At 44.4% G+C, this 25495-nt stretch overlaps 1 protein-coding gene across 1 annotated transcript in view; it reads right to left on the bottom strand.

Moving 5' to 3' along the window:
- The window catches only part of LOC306913334 (catenin delta-2-like), a gene marked incomplete at its 3' end in the record, with an annotated part of 786501 nt that overhangs the window by 419694 nt on the left and 341312 nt on the right, over positions 1 to 25495 (bottom strand). The window contains exon 6 of the mRNA XM_079489921.1: positions 7360 to 7532. Within this exon, the coding sequence (XP_079346047.1) occupies positions 7360 to 7532 (173 nt within the window). The remainder of the gene's footprint in view (positions 1 to 7359; positions 7533 to 25495) is intronic.

Here is a 25495-nt window from a genome sequence, read left to right as displayed (position 1 = left end):
AAATTAACATGAACTTTTAGTCTCTTATATTTTGATTAGTTTGAGGCTATATATATATATGCCCTATCTGCAAATACAGTAATTTCTTTCATTGAATAGCTTTATGTTTAATAACCGCATGCAGCAGTCATGAATAGAACCTCCTACACAGGCAATATCTTTTAATGACGCACTATAGTAGGCCTATATACAGTAACCACAGCTGTGCACACTGATTGATTGGCAGTGTGCGTGCGTGCGTGCGTGCGTGCGTGCGTGCGTGCGTGCGTGCGTGCGTGCGTGCGGCGTCGGGGTGGGGTTGTGTGGGTAGTATCATCATTGCAGAGTTAAGGAAATGAAAATGGGGGATAATTGGGTCCTGTAGGCTATAGGAGATACAGTAATTGGGCGTTTTCCGTCCCTCAGCACACTGCTGTGATTATACAGAATTTATTACAGGGCTTGGTTGAATGCGGCAGTGGATCAGGGGGTAGAGTGGCTGGTAGAGCAGCCGCATGCAGGGAACCGCGAGGTTGCCGGTTCGATCGCTGGCTCCCTCAGAGTTAGTGTCAAAGTGTCCTTGAGCAAGACACTGAACCAACCCCTAGGGGTGGAGCTTGATTACTGATACCGATAACAAGCTTATAGACCGATTCAGAAACGCGTCTCATAATCGCAGGCAACGTATTTCCTGTAGGCGGAGACGACATATCTGCGGTTTAAAGCCGCACCTCTTTCTACTACAGTGAATGGAAAAGTGACTGATGTTAGTCTGCCTCAAACGTTACTCTTTTACCTGCTTTTTACTAACATTAACATTACAAAGATGCACATCGGGATGAACCTGTGTAGTTTATGGCTGCTCCAACAGTAGTGGAAACATAAAAAAAAAAAAAAAAAACAGAATGTCAAAATATCTACCGCGGTGGCTGAGACCTCTCAGCTTTGGGTAAAACGGCACAATCATTTTAAAATGGTCATATCTCCTTCAAATATTTTCCAATTTAATTTAATGATACATCATATGAAAGCTTACATTCTGTACTTTAATAATCTGTAAAAAACTGAAAATTACTCTGGTCGAGATGAGGGCCTATTTGCCAGACCCGGTCACATATAGTAATGGTTGAGACAAAGCAGTGAAAGGTCCTGAAAGATACATAACGTCAGTCTTACCCAATACCCAATACTAAGCATTAAAGTATGAGGTATAAAGTACAGCAGCCTTGTGTTCCTAAAACAGAAAGATTGGGTATTGGGTAAGACTGACGTTATACCTTTCAGGACCTTTCACTGCTTTGTCTCAACCATTACTCAATGGCTCTGGTCTCAGCCACCGCGTTAGATATTTTGACATTCCGTTTTGTTTTGTTTTTTGGAATGTTGCCACTACTGTTGGAGCAGCCATAAACTACACAGGTTCATACCGATGTTCTGGGAATCTTTGTAATGTTAGTGTTAGTAAAAAGCAGGTAAAAGAGTAACGTTTGAGGCAGACTAACAAAATGTCACTTTTCCATTCACTGTAGTAGAAGGAGGTGTGGGTTTAAACCGCAGATATGTCGTCTCCGCCTACAGGAAATACGTTGCCTGCGATTATGAGACCCGTTTCTGAATCGGACTATACTGAGTACCCGTTATCAATAAGCTCTGGGCTTGTCAAGCCTGTTATCGGACGTCATGTTTAAACAATCAAGACAAGAGGCGATCACTAAATAAATGCAATCATCTATGCTGGTACAAACATGTCGGTCTAAAAGTGTATTGATACCTGCCAACCAGCACTGTCCAGGTAAACAAAATTACGCTTATAAGGTGACGTTACACATATTAACCAGTTAACCCATTTTGGGTGGGAACCCCTTTTGGTGTTAGCATTATGTTATGCTTTAGCTATTGAAAAATAGCAGATCTACAAGCTCATAGCGCGCCACCGAGTGGCGCGCTACGAGCTTGTAGGTCTGCTATTTTTGAAAAGTCGAAGAACGACTGACATAGAAACATAGCTTTTTCAGAAAACTGTCAGGATGTAGGAGACATTTTTAGAATCTGATCTCAGGTCAAAATGGGATAATATACCAGTATTATTTTATTGGTAAAAAAGGTCAACTGCCTTCCGTTTGTTTAGAAAAGCACTGTATTTGAAGATCCTGGTTCTGTTCAGAATGTATTGTCTCCCGTCTTTCCACAAAATAAAACAAAGTGCTCACTAGTGGGCTCGATAAGATCCCGGCTGGATAAGCCTGATCGATAAGGTGCTCCTTCTAGTAAGAGGCTCCTGAAGAAAAAAAAAAAAAAACATCTCTGGTGGGATTTGAAGCGAGGCGGTCACAGAACGCCAACACAAGGATATTAGTGAAGTGGAGAGAGGCCACGGGTTCAGGTTCAGGTTTATTTGTCATTATGTATAGATACAGAGTATAAATACAATGAAAATGATTTTGCTCAGAGCACTCTCAGTCTTACATACACAGGACATAAACAAACATCTATAGTGCAAAGAAAAAGACAAAAACACACCAAAAAAAGTGCAAAGTGAAGTGACAATACAGTGCAATACAGTTCAAGGTCAGCTGTTCAGCAGCCTGACTGCCTGGGGCAAGAAACTGTTACTGAGACGGGTGGTGCGAGATTTGATGCTCTGGTAGCATTTTTTGGAAGGGAGTGGGAGTGGTTCTGACCTGTTGAGTGACAACAGGTCAGAACCTGGTGTCTGGCTATGCATCTCGTACCAACAGGTCAGAACCTGGTGTCTGGCTATGCATCTCGTACCAACAGGTCAGAACCTGGTGTCTGGTTATGCATCTCAAAACAGCAAAAAATATGCTTGACTGAGTACTAAACATATATACCGTGAAGAGTCTTTCTTAACCCATTTTGACCTGAGATCAGATTCTAAAAATGTCTTCTACATCCTGACAGTTTTCTGAAAAAGCTATGTTTCTATGTCAGTCGTTCTCCGATTTTTCAAAAATAGCAGATCTACAAGCTCGTAGCACACCACTCGGTGGCGCGCTATGAGCTTGTAGGTCTGCTATTTTTCAATAGCTAAAGCATAACATAATGCTAACACCAAAAGGGGTTCCCGGCCCCAAAATGGGTTAATAATTCTGAACCCGCAGTTGCCATTAAAAGTGAATTTGGAGAGACCACGTACAACACAATTAGTTGTGAGATATACCGGTAATAGTGGCCCCTTATTGGCCAAGGGTTCTGTAATGGCAAATATGGAAATGAGAATACTGCATACACTCTTATGAAAATGAGAATACTACACCCTGGGCTAAATACTGTGGTATTATATGAGTCATCCACTTACAGGACAAGGACAAGTAGTGTCCCTTTTCACCTCAGTTTTTGATTGATTATTTTATTAGACAATAACAAATGCAAAACAGTACATGGTACAGTCAAAGCACATTGATCCAAAAGGATAGCACCGAAAAAGGACCTTGCGGTCTTGTTTCCATTCTGGTCCATGCATTCATTCACTACACAATGATGACAATAATCGAGATATCTCAAAAACATGATAACTATGTACAGGTGGAAGTACAAAAAAATCGAAATACAAATAAATCACTCGGAGGGGGGTATAAGGAGGTTGGGCAGTCATCTTCTCTCCTTTTGACCCGCTTTTTCAGAGCGGTTTTAAAGGAAGCCAGTGATTGGTTTGTTTTGAGGGAAGGGGGCAGGGCATTCCACACCTGAGTGGCAGTGCTGTGGAAAGTGAATTTACCCATATTTGTTCTATATGTGGGCGGCACCAGATCATTATTTATACTCCCTCTAGTGTTGTGGCTGTGAGAGTTGCTCACCTTTGTGAAGTAATCAGTTAAAGGAGCATTCAGTGATTTGGGTGATTTGGAAAACCACCCAGTCCGCCCCGGTAACAAAATGTGCACATGCACGCTCTACAGTGGGGGGAAGTGCAACAGGCCAACAGCATGTGCACCAAGGCCCGCCCCCACTCGATCATGATTGGAGGAAGGCCCCTCTCATCCTGATTGGATGAAGGTTTTGCCACCCGCCACCAAAACTGAAACTAGGGTTTTTTGACCCCAGGGGCTCACTGGGGACAGGGAGGAACTCCTTATATGGTCAGCACACTCTATAGTAGGGAGGATTATCCAGAAAAAAAGAAAAAATAAGTGATATTTGAATTAAGTCAAATCACTGAATATACCTTTAAGTAAATGGGGACTGAGGGCACAGAGGGCAGGGCTGAATTTACAATGTTGAATGTCAGCGCCATTTTCAACTGCTTGACTCTGTCTTCTACCCGGAGCCATCCTATGCCATCAAAATGCGTTGCATAAAGGTGGGTCATGGGCCCTAGGCCTAGAAGGAGTCGGATTAGTTTGTTCTGGGAGGTTTGAAGCTTAATTTATTGTGACATTGAGATGTTCGAGAACCAGGAGGTACAGGTGTAGTCAAATATGGGCTGAATAAGAGCTCCAGCTAATGTCCTGAGAGCCCTCTTGTTTACAAAGGAGGAGATTCTCCCCAAGAATCTTGTCCTTTGATTTACTTTTTTGATTTTGGTGAGTTCCGAACTGAGCATCTCCTCAACCTGAGTTTTCTCTTCTCCCGATATCAGGAGAGCTGAGTAGTCTGCAAACAGGAACAATTTGCAATTACAGGCGGCACTCATATCAAGTATGCTTCCTTGGGGAACTCCACAGTTCACTGGAAGGGGGGAAGACATAGTTCCCTTTATGTCTACTATTGGGTGTATTGGGGAGCCAGGCTCTCAACTGCTGGTCATCTGTCTGAGGTCCTATTCTTACATATAGATCCTTATTTGACTATGTCCACTAATAACACCTCCAGTGTATTATGGTCTCTTGTTTGTTTATGAAAGGGACACATGTATACAGCTTCTCCCTGGGCTATACTGAAGCTCTTGTATTAACCCATTTAGACCTGAGACCAGATTCTAAAAATCTAAGTTCTAAATCATGAAAGTTTTCTGAAAAACCTATGTTTCTATATCAGTGGTTCTCACTATATGTCATGTCAAGGACAAGGACCCCCAGACTTTCATGCAATTGGCCGCCGAGCACCATCTGAAAATATGTAGTTCCAGAGACCTCCCAGAAGCTAAAAACATTTTCATGATTTTTCAAAAATAGCAGGCCTACAAGCTTCAGCTTGTAGATCTGCTATTTTTCAACAGCTAAAGTACAACATAATGCTTAAAACACCAAAAGGGGTTCCCGCCCAAAATGGGATGACATTGTTTCATTCCACTCTCTACCTATTTCTTAACACTCTCAGTGTGAGTACTGAACATCTACAAGTTCCCACCGACCTACCGACAGCCGATTTGCTGTCAGTATACAGTATATGACGTAAATTTCTCCATTCATTGTCAATGACATTTAATATTTGTGTTCAGACAGAATCTACACTATAGCTGTTTATAGGTGGGGCTAGCGCCCCTCAAAAACATCATGGGATCATCATCATGGGATTTCCTACAGTTGTAGACAGACTGCCAAGCCACGCGAGCCAAGCACACCAGTCAGTCATCCACCCATCCACCCATCTCTCCCTCCCTCCCTCCATCCATCCATCCATCCACCCACCCACCCATCCACCCATCCACCCATCCCTCCATCCCTCCCTCCCTCCATCCCTCCATCCATCCATCCCTCCATCCACCCACCCACCCATCCATCCATCCATCCACCCACCCATCCATCCATCCACCCCCCCACCCATCCATCCATCCATCCATCCATCCATCCATCCATCCACCCCCCCACCCATCCATCCATCCATCCATCCATCCATCCATCCATCCACCCCCCCACCCATCCATCCATCCATCCATCCATCCATCCATCCATCCATCCATCCACCCCCCCACCCATCCATCCATCCATCCATCCACCCCCCCACCCATCCATCCACCCATCCATCCACCCACCCACCCACCCATCCATCCACCCATCCATCCACCCACCCATCCATCCATCCACCCATCCATCCATCCACACATCCACCCACCCACCCACCCACCCATCCATCCACCCATCCATCCATCCACCCATCCATCCACCCATCCACCCACCCACCCACCCATCCATCCATCCACCCATCCATCCACTCATCCACCCATCCATCCGCCCACCCACCCACCCATCCATCCACCCATCCATCCATCCATCCATCCATCCCTCCCTCCCTCCCTCCCTCCCTCCCTCCATCCATCCATCCATCCATCCATCCCTCCCTCCCTCCCTCCCTCCCTCCATCCCTCCCTCCCTCCATCCATCCCTCTCTCCCTCCATCCATCCATCCCACCATCCATCCCTACTCTGTACTGTAAGCTGCATTGCTAAAGTCAAAGCACTCTGCAAGTAAAAGATACACGGATGAGGAGAGAGAGAGATAGAGAGAGAGAGAGAGAGAGGGAGGTAACTGCGTGTGAGAAGAAGAGATTGGGTGGGTAGGTGCGGTGCAGGGGGGCTTATCAGAAAGGTGGGGGGGGGGGGGGGGGGGGGAGACCGCTGGCACCTCTAGCGAAGGGGAAAGCCAAGCGAGTGAACGGGGGACGCGGCCGCTTCCTCGGCTTGTGTGCCGATCCGTGGCGTGCGGCTTCCCCCCCGCTCCGGCGGCGAGTCGCTAAGTCGAAACGGAGTCACACTTTATTTAATCCATTCCGGACGGGAACCCCTGTTGGTGTTTTAACCATTATGTACTTTAGCTATTGAATTTTTTTTTATCGTGAAAATGTGCCGCAAATGTGAATATATTCTTTCCCAGTGGACGCTTTTCACTCAAATCTTTGCTTCATGGAACAGCATTTAGAAACGGGGGTCTGCAGCCAAATATATATTATTCTCGAGGTCCTTGACATTAAGTAGTTTGAGAACCACTGACACAGAAACATATAGGGTTTTCAGAAAACTGTCATGATTTAGAAGGCATTTGTAGAATCAGTTCTCAGGTCTAAATCGGTTAATAGAGACTCAATCTCTATTCGGTCCGCGCGCTGCGTGCGATGCGCTCTCTCTCTCTCTCCGGTCTGCAGCCCCTCTCCTCCCTACATACCCACATTTAAGATCTCTAGTAGCTCCCACCCGGCAAAGCACGAAGCAAAACACCTGACACTTGACTCGAGTGACACAAGAAACAAGTTTGAAGACATTTATAAACCACTTTAAACTGCAACCGTGCCGAGTTGGCTCTGCATTTGGACCGCTTTTTTTTGTTACATAAAATGTCTTCGCCCCCCAAAATCGTCCGATCTATGAAGTGAGGATTTTGTATCACCAGTAATAATCATCATCATCATCATCATCATCATCATCATCATCATCATCCTCAGCAGCAGCAGCAGCGGCAGCAGCAAGCTGTCATACTTCCTACCTGGTTGTAGCTGTGCACGGCTCCCCCGACGTGCCCGCTGCGCGCAGGGCTGGCCGCCGCGATGCTGTCGCTAAGGGCGAGGGTCTGGTTGCTATGGTAGCTGGCAGAGTAGTGGAGCGAAGCCTGCGGCGTGGCGTTGAGCTGCAAGGAACTCTGGGAGAGAAGTGCCGGTCCTGGCCGAGAGACACGGGGAGAGAGGGAGAGAGAGAGAGAGAGAGGGGGGAGAGAGAGAGAGAGAGAGATGGATATGCAGAGATGCACAAAGAGGGTGTGAACGGAGATGAGCGAGAAAGAGAGAGTGTGTGTGTGTTTGTGTGGGAAAGAGGGAGAGAAAGTGTGGAGAGAGCGATATAGAGTGGGATAGAAGGAGAGAGTGGGAGTGAGAGACAGAGAGAGAGAGAGAGAGAGAGAGAGAGAGAGAGAGAAGCAATTTAGAGCAGACAGCAGCAGCAGCAGCAGTGCAGCGCTCACCGATCAGTGAGTTGGAGATGGCATACATAATTTATTAGCGAGAAGGGGAGAGAAGTAGAGGAATAGAGAGAGTAGGAGGTGAAGGGGAGGGGAGAGAGAGAGAGAGAGAGAGAGAGAGAGAGAGATAACTTATACAAAGCGAAGCAGACAAGTTTTTCTTTTTTTAGGGCACTGTTTGGAGTGGTTCGCTGTTCGCCAAGCCACTCCAAACATCCCCGACAACGAAGCAAGCATATAGTTGTGGATCTACGTCATCCGGCATAGCCCTGTACGCCGACGAGCCTCTTGTGTGTGTGTAAAGACAAAAAGGGATTCCCACTGTGAGATGAATCATTTAGTAGTTGGCGCTGCTCCTTCCTGTTTAGTCAGCCTACTCTCGCCCGACGCAAGAATGCATCTGGCATGCATTTACTTTGAACTATATTGGAAAAGAAAAGCTTTTTGTTGCCCGATTCAGAGTTTGTCGTATATTATGCATGCGGCACATATCCGTCACAACGAACATACAGTATACCCCCCAGTGGTTCCCCACACGCTGGGTCGGGACCCATTTCTGGGCTGTTATGGGCCCCCCTTATTAACTTATTTGTTTTCCTAAAATTGTTTTCCCTTTTTGACTACTTAGTGTTTGACTGTTGCTGTTTTTACATTTCTGTCAAATAAACTGTTCAATCAATCAAAGTATATATATGTACATATAGGGTTAAAGTGGTTTAACTGACACCTTTTGGTGTTAGCATGATGTTATGCTTTAGCTATTGAAAAATAGCAGATCTACAAGCTCATAGCGCGCCACTCGGTGGCGCGCTACGAGCTTGTAGATCTGCTATTTTTGAAAAATCGTATAAATGCGGCACAAATCTTTGAATGTATATTCTTTCAGAAGACTTTTTTTTTTTCATTTTGACGGGTTAACACATTATGCTGGGGACCCCCCTGAAGGAACTCTGAGAACCACCCGTGTATATGTGGTGCGTTGTGAGCTCATGGACAGACCGGGCACTTATTTGGCCACGCGACACTGTCATGCCGCCAGAGGGGGGGGGAAAAACAAAGCTGTGTGAGTCGAAAGCTTCTTCTCCACAAATACCCTCCTTCCTGTAATCCGGTGAGCCGTTGAAACCTGCTCTAGTCGTCCTTGTCTTTTCACACAGGCTCAAGAACAAGGCTTTGGTTCCACATGGGTCGCCGGCGGGAAGAAACCTCACATCTCCACTTTTCTTTTTCTCTCCAGGGAAATAAATGCCCCATTTCCCACAGAATTAGGAAAACATGGCCGATCTGCGAGCTCACTACTGTGAGCTTGTATATCTGCCATCTTAAGGGTAGAGTAACGCCAGGGCTCCACCGGACGCTTTGCGTCTCCGTCGCGTGCGTCAAAAAACGTACCGGTTCAATTTGAATGCACGCGTCGCGTCTCCGTCAACGCAACGCGGGCAGTGGAGCCACCCTTCATTGATTAAAAAGGGAACATTCCCTGACGGTGACGGAGACGCGACGCTGACGCGACCGGTGGAGCCCTGGTGTAAGGTTCTTTGGTTAAAATAAGTGTTAACTTCACCCCTTTTGCAACCAGATCTTATTTTAATGATGTTTGGGAGACAAGAAACACTTTCCTGGGGGTTTTTATGTGGGTATTATGTGTTTTTATTTTAGATATTTTAAAGTGTCCATGATGTAATGGACACTGGGCTCATGCACTTCCTTCCTGGACTACAATTCCCCTAATGCTTTGGTGCACTGCTCCTCCTTGTGGATAGGTGGAGGGCTGTCTTACTGAGACAACATGTAGTCCAGGAAGTAGCCTAAGTGAGCTATCTAAAAACGCATATTACGCATATAACACCATCCGGGCCGCCTATACTTCCACCTCAGAAATATCAACCGCCTCCGCCCCTCACTCACTCCCCACAGTGCCGCAATCCTGGTTCACTCTCTCGTCACCTCCCGCTTGGATTATTTGTAATTCCCTTCTTTTTGGGTTTTCCCCCCACAAACTCCTCCATATAACCTCCAACTGGTCCAGAACGCTGCAGCACGCGCAGTGTCATCATCAGAACCCCATGTCATCAGTCACATCACACCTGTTTTACACCAACTCCACTGGCTTCCCATCAGATACTGTTTTACACCAACTCCACTGGCTTCCCATCAGATACTGTTTTACACCAACTCCACTGGCTTCCCATCAGATACTGTTTTACACCAACTCCACTGGCTTCCCATCAGATACTGTTTTACACCAACTCCACTGGCTTCACATCAAATACTGCTTTACACCAACTCCACTGGCTTCCCATCAAATACTGTTTTACACCAACTCCACTGGCTTCACATCAGATACTGTTTTACACCAACTCCACTGGCTTCACATCAAATACTGTTTTACACCAACTCCACTGGCTTCACATCAGATACTGTTTTACACCAACTCCACTGGCTTCCCATCAAATACTGTTTTACACCAACTCCACTGGCTTCACATCAAATACTGTTTTACACCAACTCCACTGGCTTCACATCAGATACTGTTTTACACCAACTCCACTGGCTTCCCATCAAATACTGTTTTACACCAACTCCACTGGGTCCCATCAAATACTGTTTTACACCAACTCCCACTGGCTTCACATCAAATACTGTTTTACACCAACTCCACTGGCTTCCCATCAAATACTGTTTTACACCAACTCCACTGGGTCCCATCAAATACTGTTTTACACCAACTCCCACTGGCTTCACATCAAATACTGTTTTACACCAACTCCACTGGCTTCCCATCAAACACTGTTTTACACCAACTCCACTGGCTTCACATCAGATACTGTTTTACACCAACTCCACTGGCTTCCCATCAGATACTGTTTTACACCAACTCCACTGGCTTCCCATCAAATACTGTTTTACACCAACTCCACTGGCTTCCCATCAAACACTGTTTTACACCAACTCCACTGGCTTCACATCAGATACTGTTTTACACCAACTCCACTGGCTTCACATCAGATACTGTTTTACACCAACTCCACTGGCTTCACATCAGATACTGTTTTACACCAACTCCACTGGCTTCCCATCAAATACTGTTTTACACCAACTCCACTGGCTTCCCATCAAATACTGTTTTACACCAACTCCACTGGCTTCACATCAAATACTGTTTTACACCAACTCCACTGGCTTCCCATCAGATACTGTTTTACACCAACTCCACTGGCTTCCCATCAGATACTGTTTTACACCAACTCCACTGGCTTCACATCAAATACTGCTTTACACCAACTCCACTGGCTTCCCATCAAATACTGTTTTACACCAACTCCACTGGCTTCACATCAAATACTGTTTTACACCAACTCCACTGGCTTCACATCAGATACTGTTTTACACCAACTCCACTGGCTTCCCATCAAATACTGTTTTACACCAACTCCACTGGGTCCCATCAAATACTGTTTTACACCAACTCCCACTGGCTTCACATCAAATACTGTTTTACACCAACTCCACTGGCTTCCCATCAAATACTGTTTTACACCAACTCCACTGGGTCCCATCAAATACTGTTTTACACCAACTCCCACTGGCTTCACATCAAATACTGTTTTACACCAACTCCACTGGCTTCCCATCAAACACTGTTTTACACCAACTCCACTGGCTTCACATCAGATACTGTTTTACACCAACTCCACTGGCTTCCCATCAGATACTGTTTTACACCAACTCCACTGGCTTCCCATCAAATACTGTTTTACACCAACTCCACTGGCTTCCCATCAAACACTGTTTTACACCAACTCCACTGGCTTCACATCAGATACTGTTTTACACCAACTCCACTGGCTTCACATCAGATACTGTTTTACACCAACTCCACTGGCTTCACATCAGATACTGTTTTACACCAACTCCACTGGCTTCCCATCAAATACTGTTTTACACCAACTCCACTGGCTTCCCATCAAATACTGTTTTACACCAACTCCACTGGCTTCACATCAAATACTGTTTTACACCAACTCCACTGGCTTCACATCAAATACTGTTTTACACCAACTCCACTGGCTTCACATCAGATACTGTTTTACACCAACTCCACTGGCTTCCCATCAGATACTGTTTTACACCAACTCCACTGGCTTCCCATCAAATACTGTTTTACACCAACTCCACTGGCTTCACATCAAATACTGTTTTACACCAACTCCACTGGCTTCACATCAGATACTGTTTTACACCAACTCCACTGGCTTCCCATCAAATACTGTTTTACACCAACTCCACTGGGTCCCATCAAATACTGTTTTACACCAACTCCCACTGGCTTCACATCAAATACTGTTTTACACCAACTCCACTGGCTTCCCATCAAACACTGTTTTACACCAACTCCACTGGCTTCACATCAGATACTGTTTTACACCAACTCCACTGGCTTCCCATCAGATACTGTTTTACACCAACTCCACTGGCTTCCCATCAAATACTGTTTTACACCAACTCCACTGGCTTCCCATCAAATACTGTTTTACACCAACTCCACTGGCTTCACATCAGATACTGTTTTACACCAACTCCACTGGCTTCCCATCAGATACTGTTTTACACCAACTCCACTGGCTTCCCATCAAATACTGTTTTAAACCAACTCCACTGGCTTCACATCAAATACTGCTTTACACCAACTCCACTGGCTTCACATCAGATACTGTTTTACACCAACTCCACTGGCTTCCCATCAGATACTGTTTTACACCAACTCCACTGGCTTCCCATCAAATACTGTTTTACACCAACTCCACTGGCTTCCCATCAAATACTGTTTTACACCAACTCCACTGGCTTCACATCAGATACTGTTTTACACCAACTCCACTGGCTTCACATCAAATACTGTTTTACACCAACTCCACTGGCTTCCCATCAAATACTGTTTTACACCAACTCCACTGGCTTCACATCAGATACTGTTTTACACCAACTCCACTGGCTTCACATCAAATACTGTTTTACACCAACTCCACTGGCTTCCCATCAAATACTGTTTTACACCAACTCCACTGGCTTCCCATCAAATACTGTTTTACACCAACTCCACTGGCTTCCCATCAAATACTGCTTTACACCAACTCCACTGGCTTCACATCAAATACTGTTTTACACCAACTCCACTGGCTTCACATCAAATACTGTTTTACACCAACTCCACTGGCTTCACATCAAATACTGTTTTACACCAACTCCACTGGCTTCCCATCAAATACTGTTTTACACCAACTCCACTGGCTTCACATCAAATACTGTTTTACACCAACTCCACTGGCTTCCCATCAAATACTGTTTTACACCAACTCCACTGGCTTCCCATCAAATACTGTTTTACACCAACTCCACTGGCTTCCCATCAAATACTGCTTTACACCAACTCCACTGGCTTCACATCAAATACTGTTTTACACCAACTCCACTGGCTTCACATCAAATACTGTTTTACACCAACTCCACTGGCTTCACATCAGATACTGTTTTACACCAACTCCACTGGCTTCACATCAAACACTGTTTTACACCAACTCCACTGGCTTCACATCAAATACTGTTTTACACCAACTCCACTGGCTTCACATCAAATACTGTTTTACACCAACTCCACTGGCTTCACATAAAATACTGGTTTACACCAACTCCACTGGCTTCCCATCAAATACTGTTTTACACCAACTCCACTGGCTTCACATCAAATACTGTTTTACACCAACTCCCACTGGCTTCACATAAAATACTGTTTTACACCAACTCCACTGGCTTCACATCAGATACTGTTTTACACCAACTCCACTGGCTTCACATCAAATACTGTTCTTACACCAACTCCACTGGCTTCACATCAAATAGCTTACTGTTTTACACCAACTCCACTGGCTTCACATCAAATACTGTTTTACACCAACTCCACTGGCTTCACATCAAATACTGTTTTAAACCAACTCCACTGGCTTAACATCAAATACTGTTTTACACCAACTCCACTGGCTTCACATCAAATAGCCTACTGTTTTACACCAACTCCACTGGCTTCACATCAAATACTGTTTTACACCAACTCCACTGGATTCACATCAAATACTGTTTTACACCAACTCCACTGGCTTCACATCAAATACTGTTTTACACCAACTCCACTGGCTTCCCATCAAATACTGTTTTACACCAACTCCACTGGCTTCACATAAAATACTGTTTTACACCAACTCCACTGGCTTCACATCAAATACTGTTTTACACCAACTCCACTGGCTTCACATAAAATACTGTTTTACACCAACTCCACTGGCTTCCCATCAAATACTGTTTTACACCAACTCCACTGGCTTCACATCAAATACTGTTTTACACCAACTCCCACTGGCTTCACATAAAATACTGTTTTACACCAACTCCACTGGCTTCACATCAGATACTGTTTTACACCAACTCCACTGGCTTCACATCAAATACTGTTCTTACACCAACTCCACTGGCTTCACATCAAATAGCTTACTGTTTTACACCAACTCCACTGGCTTCACATCAAATACTGTTTTAAACCAACTCCACTGGCTTAACATCAAATACTGTTTTACACCAACTCCACTGGCTTCACATCAAATACTGTTTTACACCAACTCCACTGGATTCACATCAAATACTGTTTTACACCAACTCCACTGGCTTCACATCAAATACTGTTTTACACCAACTCCACTGGCATCCCATCAAATACTGTTTTACACCAACTCCACTGGCTTCACATAAAATACTGTTTTACACCAACTCCACTGGCTTCACATCAGATACTGTTTTACACCAACTCCACTGGCTTCACATCAAATACTGTTCTTACACCAACTCCACTGGCTTCACATCAAATAGCTTACTGTTTTACACCAACTCCACTGGCTTCACATCAAATACTGTTTTACACCAACTCCACTGGCTTCACATCAAATACTGTTTTAAACCAACTCCACTGGCTTAACATCAAATACTGTTTTACACCAACTCCACTGGCTTCACATCAAATAGCCTACTGTTTTACACCAACTCCACTGGCTTCACATCAAATACTGTTTTACACCAACTCCACTGGATTCACATCAAATACTGTTTTACACCAACTCCACTGGCTTCACATCAAATACTGTTTTACACCAACTCCACTGGCTTCCCATCAAATACTGTTTTACACCAACTCCACTGGCTTCACATAAAATACTGTTTTACACCAACTCCACTGGCTTCACATCAAATACTGTTTTACACCAACTCCACTGGCTTCACATAAAATACTGTTTTACACCAACTCCACTGGCTTCCCATCAAATACTGTTTTACACCAACTCCACTGGCTTCACATCAAATACTGTTTTACACCAACTCCCACTGGCTTCACATAAAATACTGTTTTACACCAACTCCACTGGCTTCACATCAGATACTGTTTTACACCAACTCCACTGGCTTCACATCAAATACTGTTCTTACACCAACTCCACTGGCTTCACATCAAATAGCTTACTGTTTTACACCAACTCCACTGGCTTCACATCAAATACTGTTTTAAACCAACTCCACTGGCTTAACATCAAATACTGTTTTACACCAACTCCACTGGCTTCACATCAAATAGCCTACTGTTTTACACCAACTCCACTGGCTTCACATCAAATACTGTTTTACACCAACTCCACTGGATTCACATCAAATACTGTTTTACACCAACTCCACTGGCTTCACATCAAATACTGTTTTACACCAACTCCACTGGCTTCCCATCAAATACTGTTTTACACCAACTCCACTGGCTTCACATCAAATACTGTTTTACACCAACTCCACTGGCTTCACATCAGATACTGTTTTACACCAACTCCACTGGCTTCCCATCAAATACTGTTTTACACCAACTCCACTGGGTCCCATCAAATACTGTTTTACACCAACTCCCACTGGCTTCACATCAAATACTGTTTTACACCAACTCCACTGGCTTCACATCAAATACTGCTTTACACCAACTCCACTGGCTTCACATCAGATACTGTTTTACACCAACTCCACTGGCTTCACATCAAATACTGTTTTACACCAACTCCACTGGCTTCACATCAAATACTGCTTTACACCAACTCCACTGGCTTCACATCAGATACTGTTTTACACCAACTCCACTGGCTTCCCATCAAATACTGTTTTACACCAACTCCACTGGCTTCCCATCAAATACTGTTTTACACCAACTCCACTGGCTTCCCATCAAATACTGCTTTACACCAACTCCACTGGCTTCACATCAAATACTGTTTTACACCAACTCCACTGGCTTCACATCAGATACTGTTTTACACCAACTCCACTGGCTTCACATCAGATACTGTTTTACACCAACTCCACTGGCTTCCCATCAAATACTGTTTTACACCAACTCCACTGGCTTCCCATCAAATACTGCTTTACACCAACTCCACTGGCTTCACATCAGATACTGTTTTACACCAACTCCACTGGCTTCCCATCAAATACTGTTTTACACCAACTCCACTGGCTTCCCATCAAATACTGTTTTACACCAACTCCACTGGCTTCACATCAAATACTGCTTTACACCAACTCCACTGGCTTCACATCAGATACTGTTTTACACCAACTCCACTGGCTTCCCATCAAATACTGTTTTACACCAACTCCACTGGCTTCCCATCAAATACTGTTTTACACCAACTCCACTGGCTTCCCATCAAATACTGTTTTACACCAACTCCACTGGCTTCCCATCAAATACTGTTTTACACCAACTCCACTGGCTTCCCATCAAATACTGCTTTACACCAACTCCACTGGCTTCACATCAAATACTGTTTTACACCAACTCCACTGGCTTCCCATCAAATACTGTTTTACACCAACTCCACTGGCTTCCCATCAAATACTGTTTTACACCAACTCCACTGGCTTCCCATCAAATACTATTTTACACCAACTCCACTGGCTTCACATCAGATACTGTTTTACACCAACTCCACTGGCTTCACATCAAACACTGTTTTACACCAACTCCACTGGCTTCACATAAAATACTGTTTTACACCAACTCCACTGGCTTCACATCAAATACTGTTTTACACCAACTCCACTGGCTTCACATAAAATACTGTTTTACACCAACTCCACTGGCTTCCCATCAAATACTGTTTTACACCAACTCCACTGGCTTCACATCAAATACTGTTTTACACCAACTCCCACTGGCTTCACATAAAATACTGTTTTACACCAACTCCACTGGCTTCACATCAGATACTGTTTTACACCAACTCCACTGGCTTCACATCAAATACTGTTCTTACACCAACTCCACTGGCTTCACATCAAATAGCTTACTGTTTTACACCAACTCCACTGGCTTCACATCAAATACTGTTTTAAACCAACTCCACTGGCTTAACATCAAATACTGTTTTACACCAACTCCACTGGCTTCACATCAAATAGCCTACTGTTTTACACCAACTCCACTGGCTTCACATCAAATACTGTTTTACACCAACTCCACTGGATTCACATCAAATACTGTTTTACACCAACTCCACTGGCTTCACATCAAATACTGTTTTACACCAACTCCACTGGCTTAACATCAAATACTATTTTACACCAACTCCACTGGCTTCTCATCAAATACTGTTTTACACCAACTCCACTGGCTTCCCATCAAATACTGTTTTAAACCAACTCCACTGGCTTCACATCAAATACTGTTTTACACCAACTCCCACTGGCTTCACATCAAATACTGTTTTACACCAACTCCACTGGCTTCACATCAAACACTGTTTTACACCAACTCCACTGGCTTCACATCAAACACTGTTTTACACCAACTCCCACTGGCTTCACATCAAATACTGTTTTACACCAACTCCACTGGCTTCCCATTAAACACTGTTTTACACCAACTCCACTGGCTTCACATCAGATACTGTTTTACACCATCTCCACTGGCTTCACATCAGATACTGTTTTAAACCAACTCCACTGGCTTAACATCAAATACTGTTCTTACACCAACTCCACTGGCTTCACATCAAATAGCTTACTGTTTTACACCAACTCCACTGGCTTCACATCAAATACTGTTTTAAACCAACTCCACTGGCTTAACATCAAATACTGTTTTACACCAACTCCACTGGCTTCACATCAAATAGCCTACTGTTTTACACCAACTCCACTGGCTTCACATCAAATACTGTTTTACACCAACTCCACTGGATTCACATCAAATACTGTTTTACACCAACTCCACTGGCTTCACATCAAATACTGTTTTACACCAACTCCACTGGCTTAACATCAAATACTATTTTACACCAACTCCACTGGCTTCTCATCAAATACTGTTTTACACCAACTCCACTGGCTTCCCATCAAATACTGTTTTAAACCAACTCCACTGGCTTCACATCAAATACTGTTTTACACCAACTCCCACTGGCTTCACATCAAATACTGTTTTACACCAACTCCACTGGCTTCACATCAAACACTGTTTTACACCAACTCCACTGGCTTCACATCAAACACTGTTTTACACCAACTCCCACTGGCTTCACATCAAATACTGTTTTACACCAACTCCACTGGCTTCCCATTAAACACTGTTTTACACCAACTCCACTGGCTTCACATCAGATACTGTTTTACACCATCTCCACTGGCTTCACATCAGATACTGTTTTACACCAACTCCACTGGCTTCCCATCAAACACTGTTTTACACCAACTCCACTGGCTTCCCATCAAACACTGTTTTACACCAACTCCACTGGCTTCCCATCAAACAATGTTTTACACCAACTCCACTGGCTTCACATCAAATACTGTTTTACACCAACTCCACTGGCTTCCCATCAAACACTGTTTTACACCAACTCCACTGGCTTCACATCAAATACTGTTTTACACCAACTCCACTGGCTTCCCATCAAATACTGTTTTACACCAACTCCACTGGCTTCACATCAAATACTGTTTTACACCAAATCCACTGGCTTCACATCAGATACTGTTTTACACCAACTCCACTGGCTTCACATCAAATACTGTTTTACACCAACTCCACTGGCTTCCCATCAAACACTGTTTTACACCAACTCCACTGGCTTCCCATCAAACACTGTTTTACACCAACTCCACTGGCTTCACATCAAATACTGTTTTACACCAACTCCACTGGCTTCCCATCAAATACTGTTTTACACCAACTCCACTGGCTTCACATCAGATACTGTTTTACACCAACTCCACTGGCTTCACATCAAATACTGTTTTAACTCCACTGGCTTCCCATCAAATACTGTTTTACACCAACTCCACTGGCTTCACATCAAATACTGTTTTACACCAACTCCCACTGGCTTCACATCAAATACTGTTTTACACCAACTCCACTGGCTTCACATCAGATACTGTTTTACACCAACTCCCACTGGCTTCACATCAGATACTGTTTTACACCAACTCCCACTGGCTTCACATCAAATACTGTTTTACACCAACTCCACTGGCTTCACATCAAATACTGTTTTACACCAACTCCCACTGGCTTCACATCAAATACTGTTTTACACCAACTCCACTGGCTTCACATCAGATACTGTTTTACACCAACTCCACTGGCTTCACATAAAATACTGTTTTACACCAACTCCACTGGCTTCCCATCAAATACTGTTTTACACCAACTCCACTGGCTTCACATCAGATACTGTTTTACACCAACTCCACTGGCTTCCCATCAAATACTGCATTGACTAGAAGATCCTCCTTCATACATTCATGTGCTATTTACTCATTTTGCATTAAAAGAAAAGGACATCTGTTTGTCCTCATCTCCTGAACAGTGAGTATTGCCTTGAAGAAGAAAGCAAAAGCAAGCACTCGGTTGAGTATTTCCACGTCATAATGTCACGGGTGCACGGTTCTGGAAGATACAGTCTATAGAAAAGGACATTTCGGCCCGAGAGCCTTCGTCAGTGTAAATCTAGAGAACACTGTGTATAGGTGTCACTTATAAAGAGGACCTAGGTGTCACGCACATAGCGGTCCGGGTGCACCTCAAGTTATCTCAGTTTACCTCATACAAGACATCATATGTTTGCTGTTACATAGTTTTTGAGTGGTGTAAACCACTCCTACAACTGGCTTTGTTAGTCTGTGGAGAAAAAATGAGCATGGTTGCTATGTTCACCCTGTTCACCCGGGTGTGATTTAATTTTTGAGTGGTGTAAACCACTCCTACAACTGGCTTTGTTAGTCTGTGCAGAAAAAATGAGCATGGTTGCTATGTTCACCCTGTTCACCCGGGTGTGATTTCATTACGTCAGACATGATTTCATTACGTCAGACAGGCTATATAAGACCCCTACACTACTCAGTTCACACGGGTGTGATTTTTTCTACTACAAGAAGCGTCCTCACTGTTGTTTGCTGCTGGGGGGAAACAAAATAAAGCTTTAATCCTTCCAGGATACTACGTGAGTGCTGGTATTCTTTTCTACAGTTAGTATTGCCTCCATGCCCGTCTCTGTATCAGAAAGAAGTAACATAGGAAGACAAGTATAGGTCCCCACATTTCTTACATGCAAGGTTTCCACCTGCTGACATGCTGATGATCTGATGCAAGTACAGTAACTGAATTGCTGCCAACAGAAATGCAGTGACTAGGTGCGCCCCACAGTCAGCGCCCCCGGTCTGCGGTGCATATATGTATAACTATGCAAATATCTATACTGTACGCACACACACACACACACACACGCTCACGCACACGCTCACGCGCGCACGCACACACACACACACACACACACACACACACACACACACACACACACACACACACACACACACACACACACACACACACACACACACACACACACACACACACACACACACACACACACACACACACACACATCATTATGACAGGGAACAGTATAGCAGCCATGTAAAACACTATACATACTGTAGCGCCTATTTAACAAAAATGTATTGATGCTGTCAGGCAGAAAACCTTGTATCTCCATTTTGTACAAGATTATGACATAGTATACTGTATTGTCGGTTCACACTGAGATTTGTCTCGCGACCCAGCGGCCGTGTATGCAGAAACGCATACACACATTTGACATAGCCCAAAGAACACAACAATATTACATACATAAAGACATGAAGACAAGAGCAATGTTCACCGCTCCGCCTACCACCAACCATGGCTACAACTCCTGATTAAGCCTCAACGTCGACTGGTGGACAAAGAGCCTCTTTAGTCTGACCTTAACCCATTTTGACCTGAGATCAGATTCTAAAAATGTCTTCTACATGGAGGACGTCTTCTACATTCTGCCAGGAGGACGTAGTGGAGCCTCCGTTATATTCTTTTTACAAGACATGTTGGATGATTAGAAACAAGCTCTACAACTTAGTATACTTCTATTATCCCACAATTTTGTAACCCATTTTCTCACCCAGTGTCAATTATCTAATGTAATCCTGGGCTCTACACTCCCTCTGCCAACCTGGGGAGAGCACGGACTGACCTCATGCTTCCTTCAATGCATGAGGAGTCAAAGCCGCTTCTTTTCACCTGACAGGGGGGGAGTTTCCCTGGTTGGATGTATAGCGCGTGGAAGGAACACGTTATTCCTATCCCCTCCATCAGGCGCCCCGGCTGGTAAATGGTAAATTGTGCATTTATATAGCGCCTTTATCCAAGGCGCTTTACATAGATTGTGCATCAATTCACCCATTCACACACACATTCATACACCGATTGCGGCGGAAGCCATGCAAGGCACCAACCAGCACATCGGGAGCAATTTGGGGTTCAGTGTCTTGCCCAAGGACACTTCGACATGTAGACAGGAGGAGCCGGGAATCGAACCGCCGACCCATGGATCATTGGATGACCTGCTCTACCTCCTGAGCCACAGCCGCCAAGGGGGAGGTAGTTTAGAGACCTGCACTGAAGACGTGGAGGAGAGAACACGCCCCCCAGCACCCACAGCGGGAATCGAGCCCAGGACCTACTAGCTGTGAGGCGACAGCACTATACCGAGTGTGCCACCGCGCCCCGCACATTTAGTATACTTCTCGTACAAAATGTCTCTTATGTTGTGACACAAACATAAAGGTATCTGCGATGCCTCCATGGAAACAGTGAGCAGCTGAAAGACTGTTTAGCTTGTGGTGTCACTGGTGTAAAGTAACTAAGTACATTTACTCAAGTACTGTAAAAAATACCACAAAAAAATACTTAACTGAGTGTCTGTGAGGTCTTTCTGACCCATTTTGAAGTTGATTATCTTTGCTATTATGAAGCACTCAGAAGGTTCCCCTTCCATGAATTTAAGGCATACATGCCTGGGGTCGAAATGACCCCCATGGCTGCCCCCCCTATCCTCCCCCCACGTGAGTGGACTTCACACCTCCAGACAGCCATTGTTCAAGTTAAAAGACAATGTTTGAATTCCGAACTTTTACTTGTAACGGAGTAGTTCTACATTGAAGTATTGATACTTTTACTTAAGTATGCCTTGCTTTAACAGTGTTCTTAAATATTTTTTTTATTGGGAGTGTTCACACGAACACCGCTGTCTATCAGTGGCGTTTCCAGGAATTACATTTTGGGCAGGCAAGATGTGTTAATTGAGTACCACAGACGAATAACAGTCTAAGTCCACACTATTGATCCATAATATATAAATGATAATAAGGGTTCAGGACAACGAGGCCTTTTCGTGGAGGGGTCAGTCTGAAATTTGGACTTAGACTGTTTTTCGTCTGTGGTACTCAATTGTCGTCTCCCCGCGCACAAACGTAGCACTAAAGGTTTTCAAAGAGATATACCTGCCAGACGAGTAGGATACAAAGAGATATACCTGCCAGACGAGTATGATACAAAGGCTGAAAGGCATGCATTTACATTCTAATGGGTGATTGAGGGTCGCGCTCTACCGCAACGGCCAATCAGCTGTCCATTAATAGTTCTCAGGTCTTGTTTTTGTCCTCTTTTTTTCTCATTGTATGGATTTTGGCCAGGCCAGAAATGGATTTGCACAGGCGGACGCCTGCCCTCGCCTTATTGTAGATACGCCTATGCTGTCTATCTTAACCTATTAAGTGAAAGATGGAGTGCCACAATTTTTGTATTTGTCCAGTTTGTCATGTGTCTATGAGGTGACAGTACTTCATTAGACACCATGGAGTAGTTTTTATGTGCAATGGTGTATTAACTTTGTATTTAGGGTTTCTTCCTGGAGGCTGAACCCTTGACAGTCAAACGGACCAATGAAATAAACAGTAATATAGTGACATCACATTATCAGCCCCTCCCCTAACCACTCCCCCTTTATCATACAACTACAGCTGTGGGTGTGGCTTCAGTTCAGGTGGATCACCACCTGACTGGTGGGCGTGCAAACATTTTAACAAATACTGTACACTTTTTTTGAAAAAATTATACCTCCTTATATAACAATTAGACCTGATTAATCTGTTTGTTTCCCAAAAACGTTTTAGGTTGTGATCCAAAAGAGACATTAGACGTTTGCCCGCGGGACCCAAACTAGTGAACATAGCAGATCTACAAGCACACAACACGTGGCTTTGCGCCGCGTTGTGAGCTTGTAGATCGGCTACTTTCACTAGTCCTTAAACATTTGTTTTCTGATTTATGGAATTTCTGAGATTTTGTCTTTTATTTCTCCCTGAAATGACTTAAAATAACATGAAAATTTAAGGGAATGTCTTATGTAAATGTTTTGAAAAATAATAATTCAAAACGAAAATGTCGGAAAAATAAATAAATAAAGGGACCCATAAAAATGTGTCTGTGACCCACAAACGGGTCCCGACCCACTGTTTGGGAACCAGTGCTATATGTCCATGACAGGGGAGTCCTCAAGAGCCACAACACTCCTTGAGCAGTGCCAAGAAATATTAACACTACAGCCCCACAATCCCCAATGCTGCACGTGTGTGTGTGCGTGTGCGTGTACGTGCGTGCGTGCGTGCGTGCGTGCGTGCGTGCGTGCGTGCGTGCGTGCGTGCGTGCGTTCGGTTTTATTATTGAGTGGTGGTTAGGTCCATGACCTGTGCACTCAACTGTGTGTAAATATTTAATTAAGTGCCTATTCTTACTCCCATCAGTCTCTCTCTCTCTCTCTCTCTCTCTCTCTCTCTCTCTCTCTCTCTCTCTCTCTCTCTCTCTCTCTCTCTCTCTCTCTCTCTCTCTCTCTCTCTCTCTCTCTGAAGTCTTACAGTGCAACATCTCTGCAATTGCGCATCCATGATATAAAGCCAAGGAGACAAAGCATTTGTGAAAACCATATCGGTGTTTCTATCTGCCCATTACACTCTCTCTCTCTCTCTCTCTCTCTCTCAATGGTATGAACTCTATTCATTCAACTAACAACAGGGTTAAATGGACACTTCACCCCTTGTGCAACCATATCTTATTTTAATGATGTTTGGAAGACAAGAAACACTTTCCTGGGGGGGTTTTAACGTGGGTATTGTGTGTTTTTAGATATTTCAGTAATTGCAAAGTGTCCATGGGCGGCCATGATGTCATGGACACTGGGCTCACTTCCTTCCTGGACTGCAATTCCCACAATGCTTTGGTCCACTGCTCCTCCTTGTGGATAGGGGGAGGCACAGATTGTGTTAAACTAGCCTATCTACAAGCTCTACAAGCATGTAGATCAGCTATCTTTGCCCACTGTTCGACAAATGTTATCATGACATGCCCAGAACAGGGATATACTATGGTTCATGAGGTTAAAGTTTACTACGCAATTAACTAGACAAAAAACACTCTTCGGATGTTTGGCCACTTCCTATGTGAAAGGCGGATCGAGGCCTTTCACGTAGGAAAAGAAATCACACCCGTGTGAAGTAAGTGGAGCAACTCCGTGTGGGGGCCCCCGGGGGGGGGTTCCAGACCCCCAGGAACGCGCTGGTTCCGGCGTGCCGCCCCGCATCCGAAACGGTTGAGAAATGACAGAGTTACCGTGTGCCGGTCCCTCTTATGTACCCTCTACTGTACTGTACTGTACTGTACTGTACTGTACTGTACTGTACTGTACTGTACTGTACTGTACTGTACTGTACTGTACTGTAATGTACTGTACTGTACTGTACTGTCACTGTACTGTACTGGCACACCCGAAATCATCATATATACAGTTAATATGTGCGTGTGTGTTTGTGTGTGTGTTAGGTTGCGCACAGCTGGTGAAAAACAACCATGCTGTTTTCGTGCTCATACCCAGCCAGCCAGCCAGCCAGCCAGCCAGGCACCCACCCAGCCAGCCAGCCAGCCACCCACCCAACCACCCACATAGTCACTTAAGGAAGTGGTTGCACCACTTAAAAAAGGCGGAAAAGTAGCACAAAACAGAGAATGCTGGAATCAATAATAAAAGCCAGAGGAACAACAGACAGCAACACAACTAAAAACAAGAAAGGAGATCAGGTTAGTGTCCCCAGTTGACCGCCCACTTTTGGTGGTAGAAAATGCGGGGGCTGGAAGCTTCGTTGAGCTCCCCGAGCCATCCCT

This window comes from Electrona antarctica (assembly GCF_951216825.1).
Source record: "Electrona antarctica genome assembly, chromosome: 20".
NCBI classification, from domain to species: domain Eukaryota; kingdom Metazoa; phylum Chordata; class Actinopteri; order Myctophiformes; family Myctophidae; genus Electrona; species Electrona antarctica.
The sequence above is the reverse complement of the archived record's forward strand: the minus strand, read 5'-3'. Positions and strand labels throughout refer to the sequence as shown.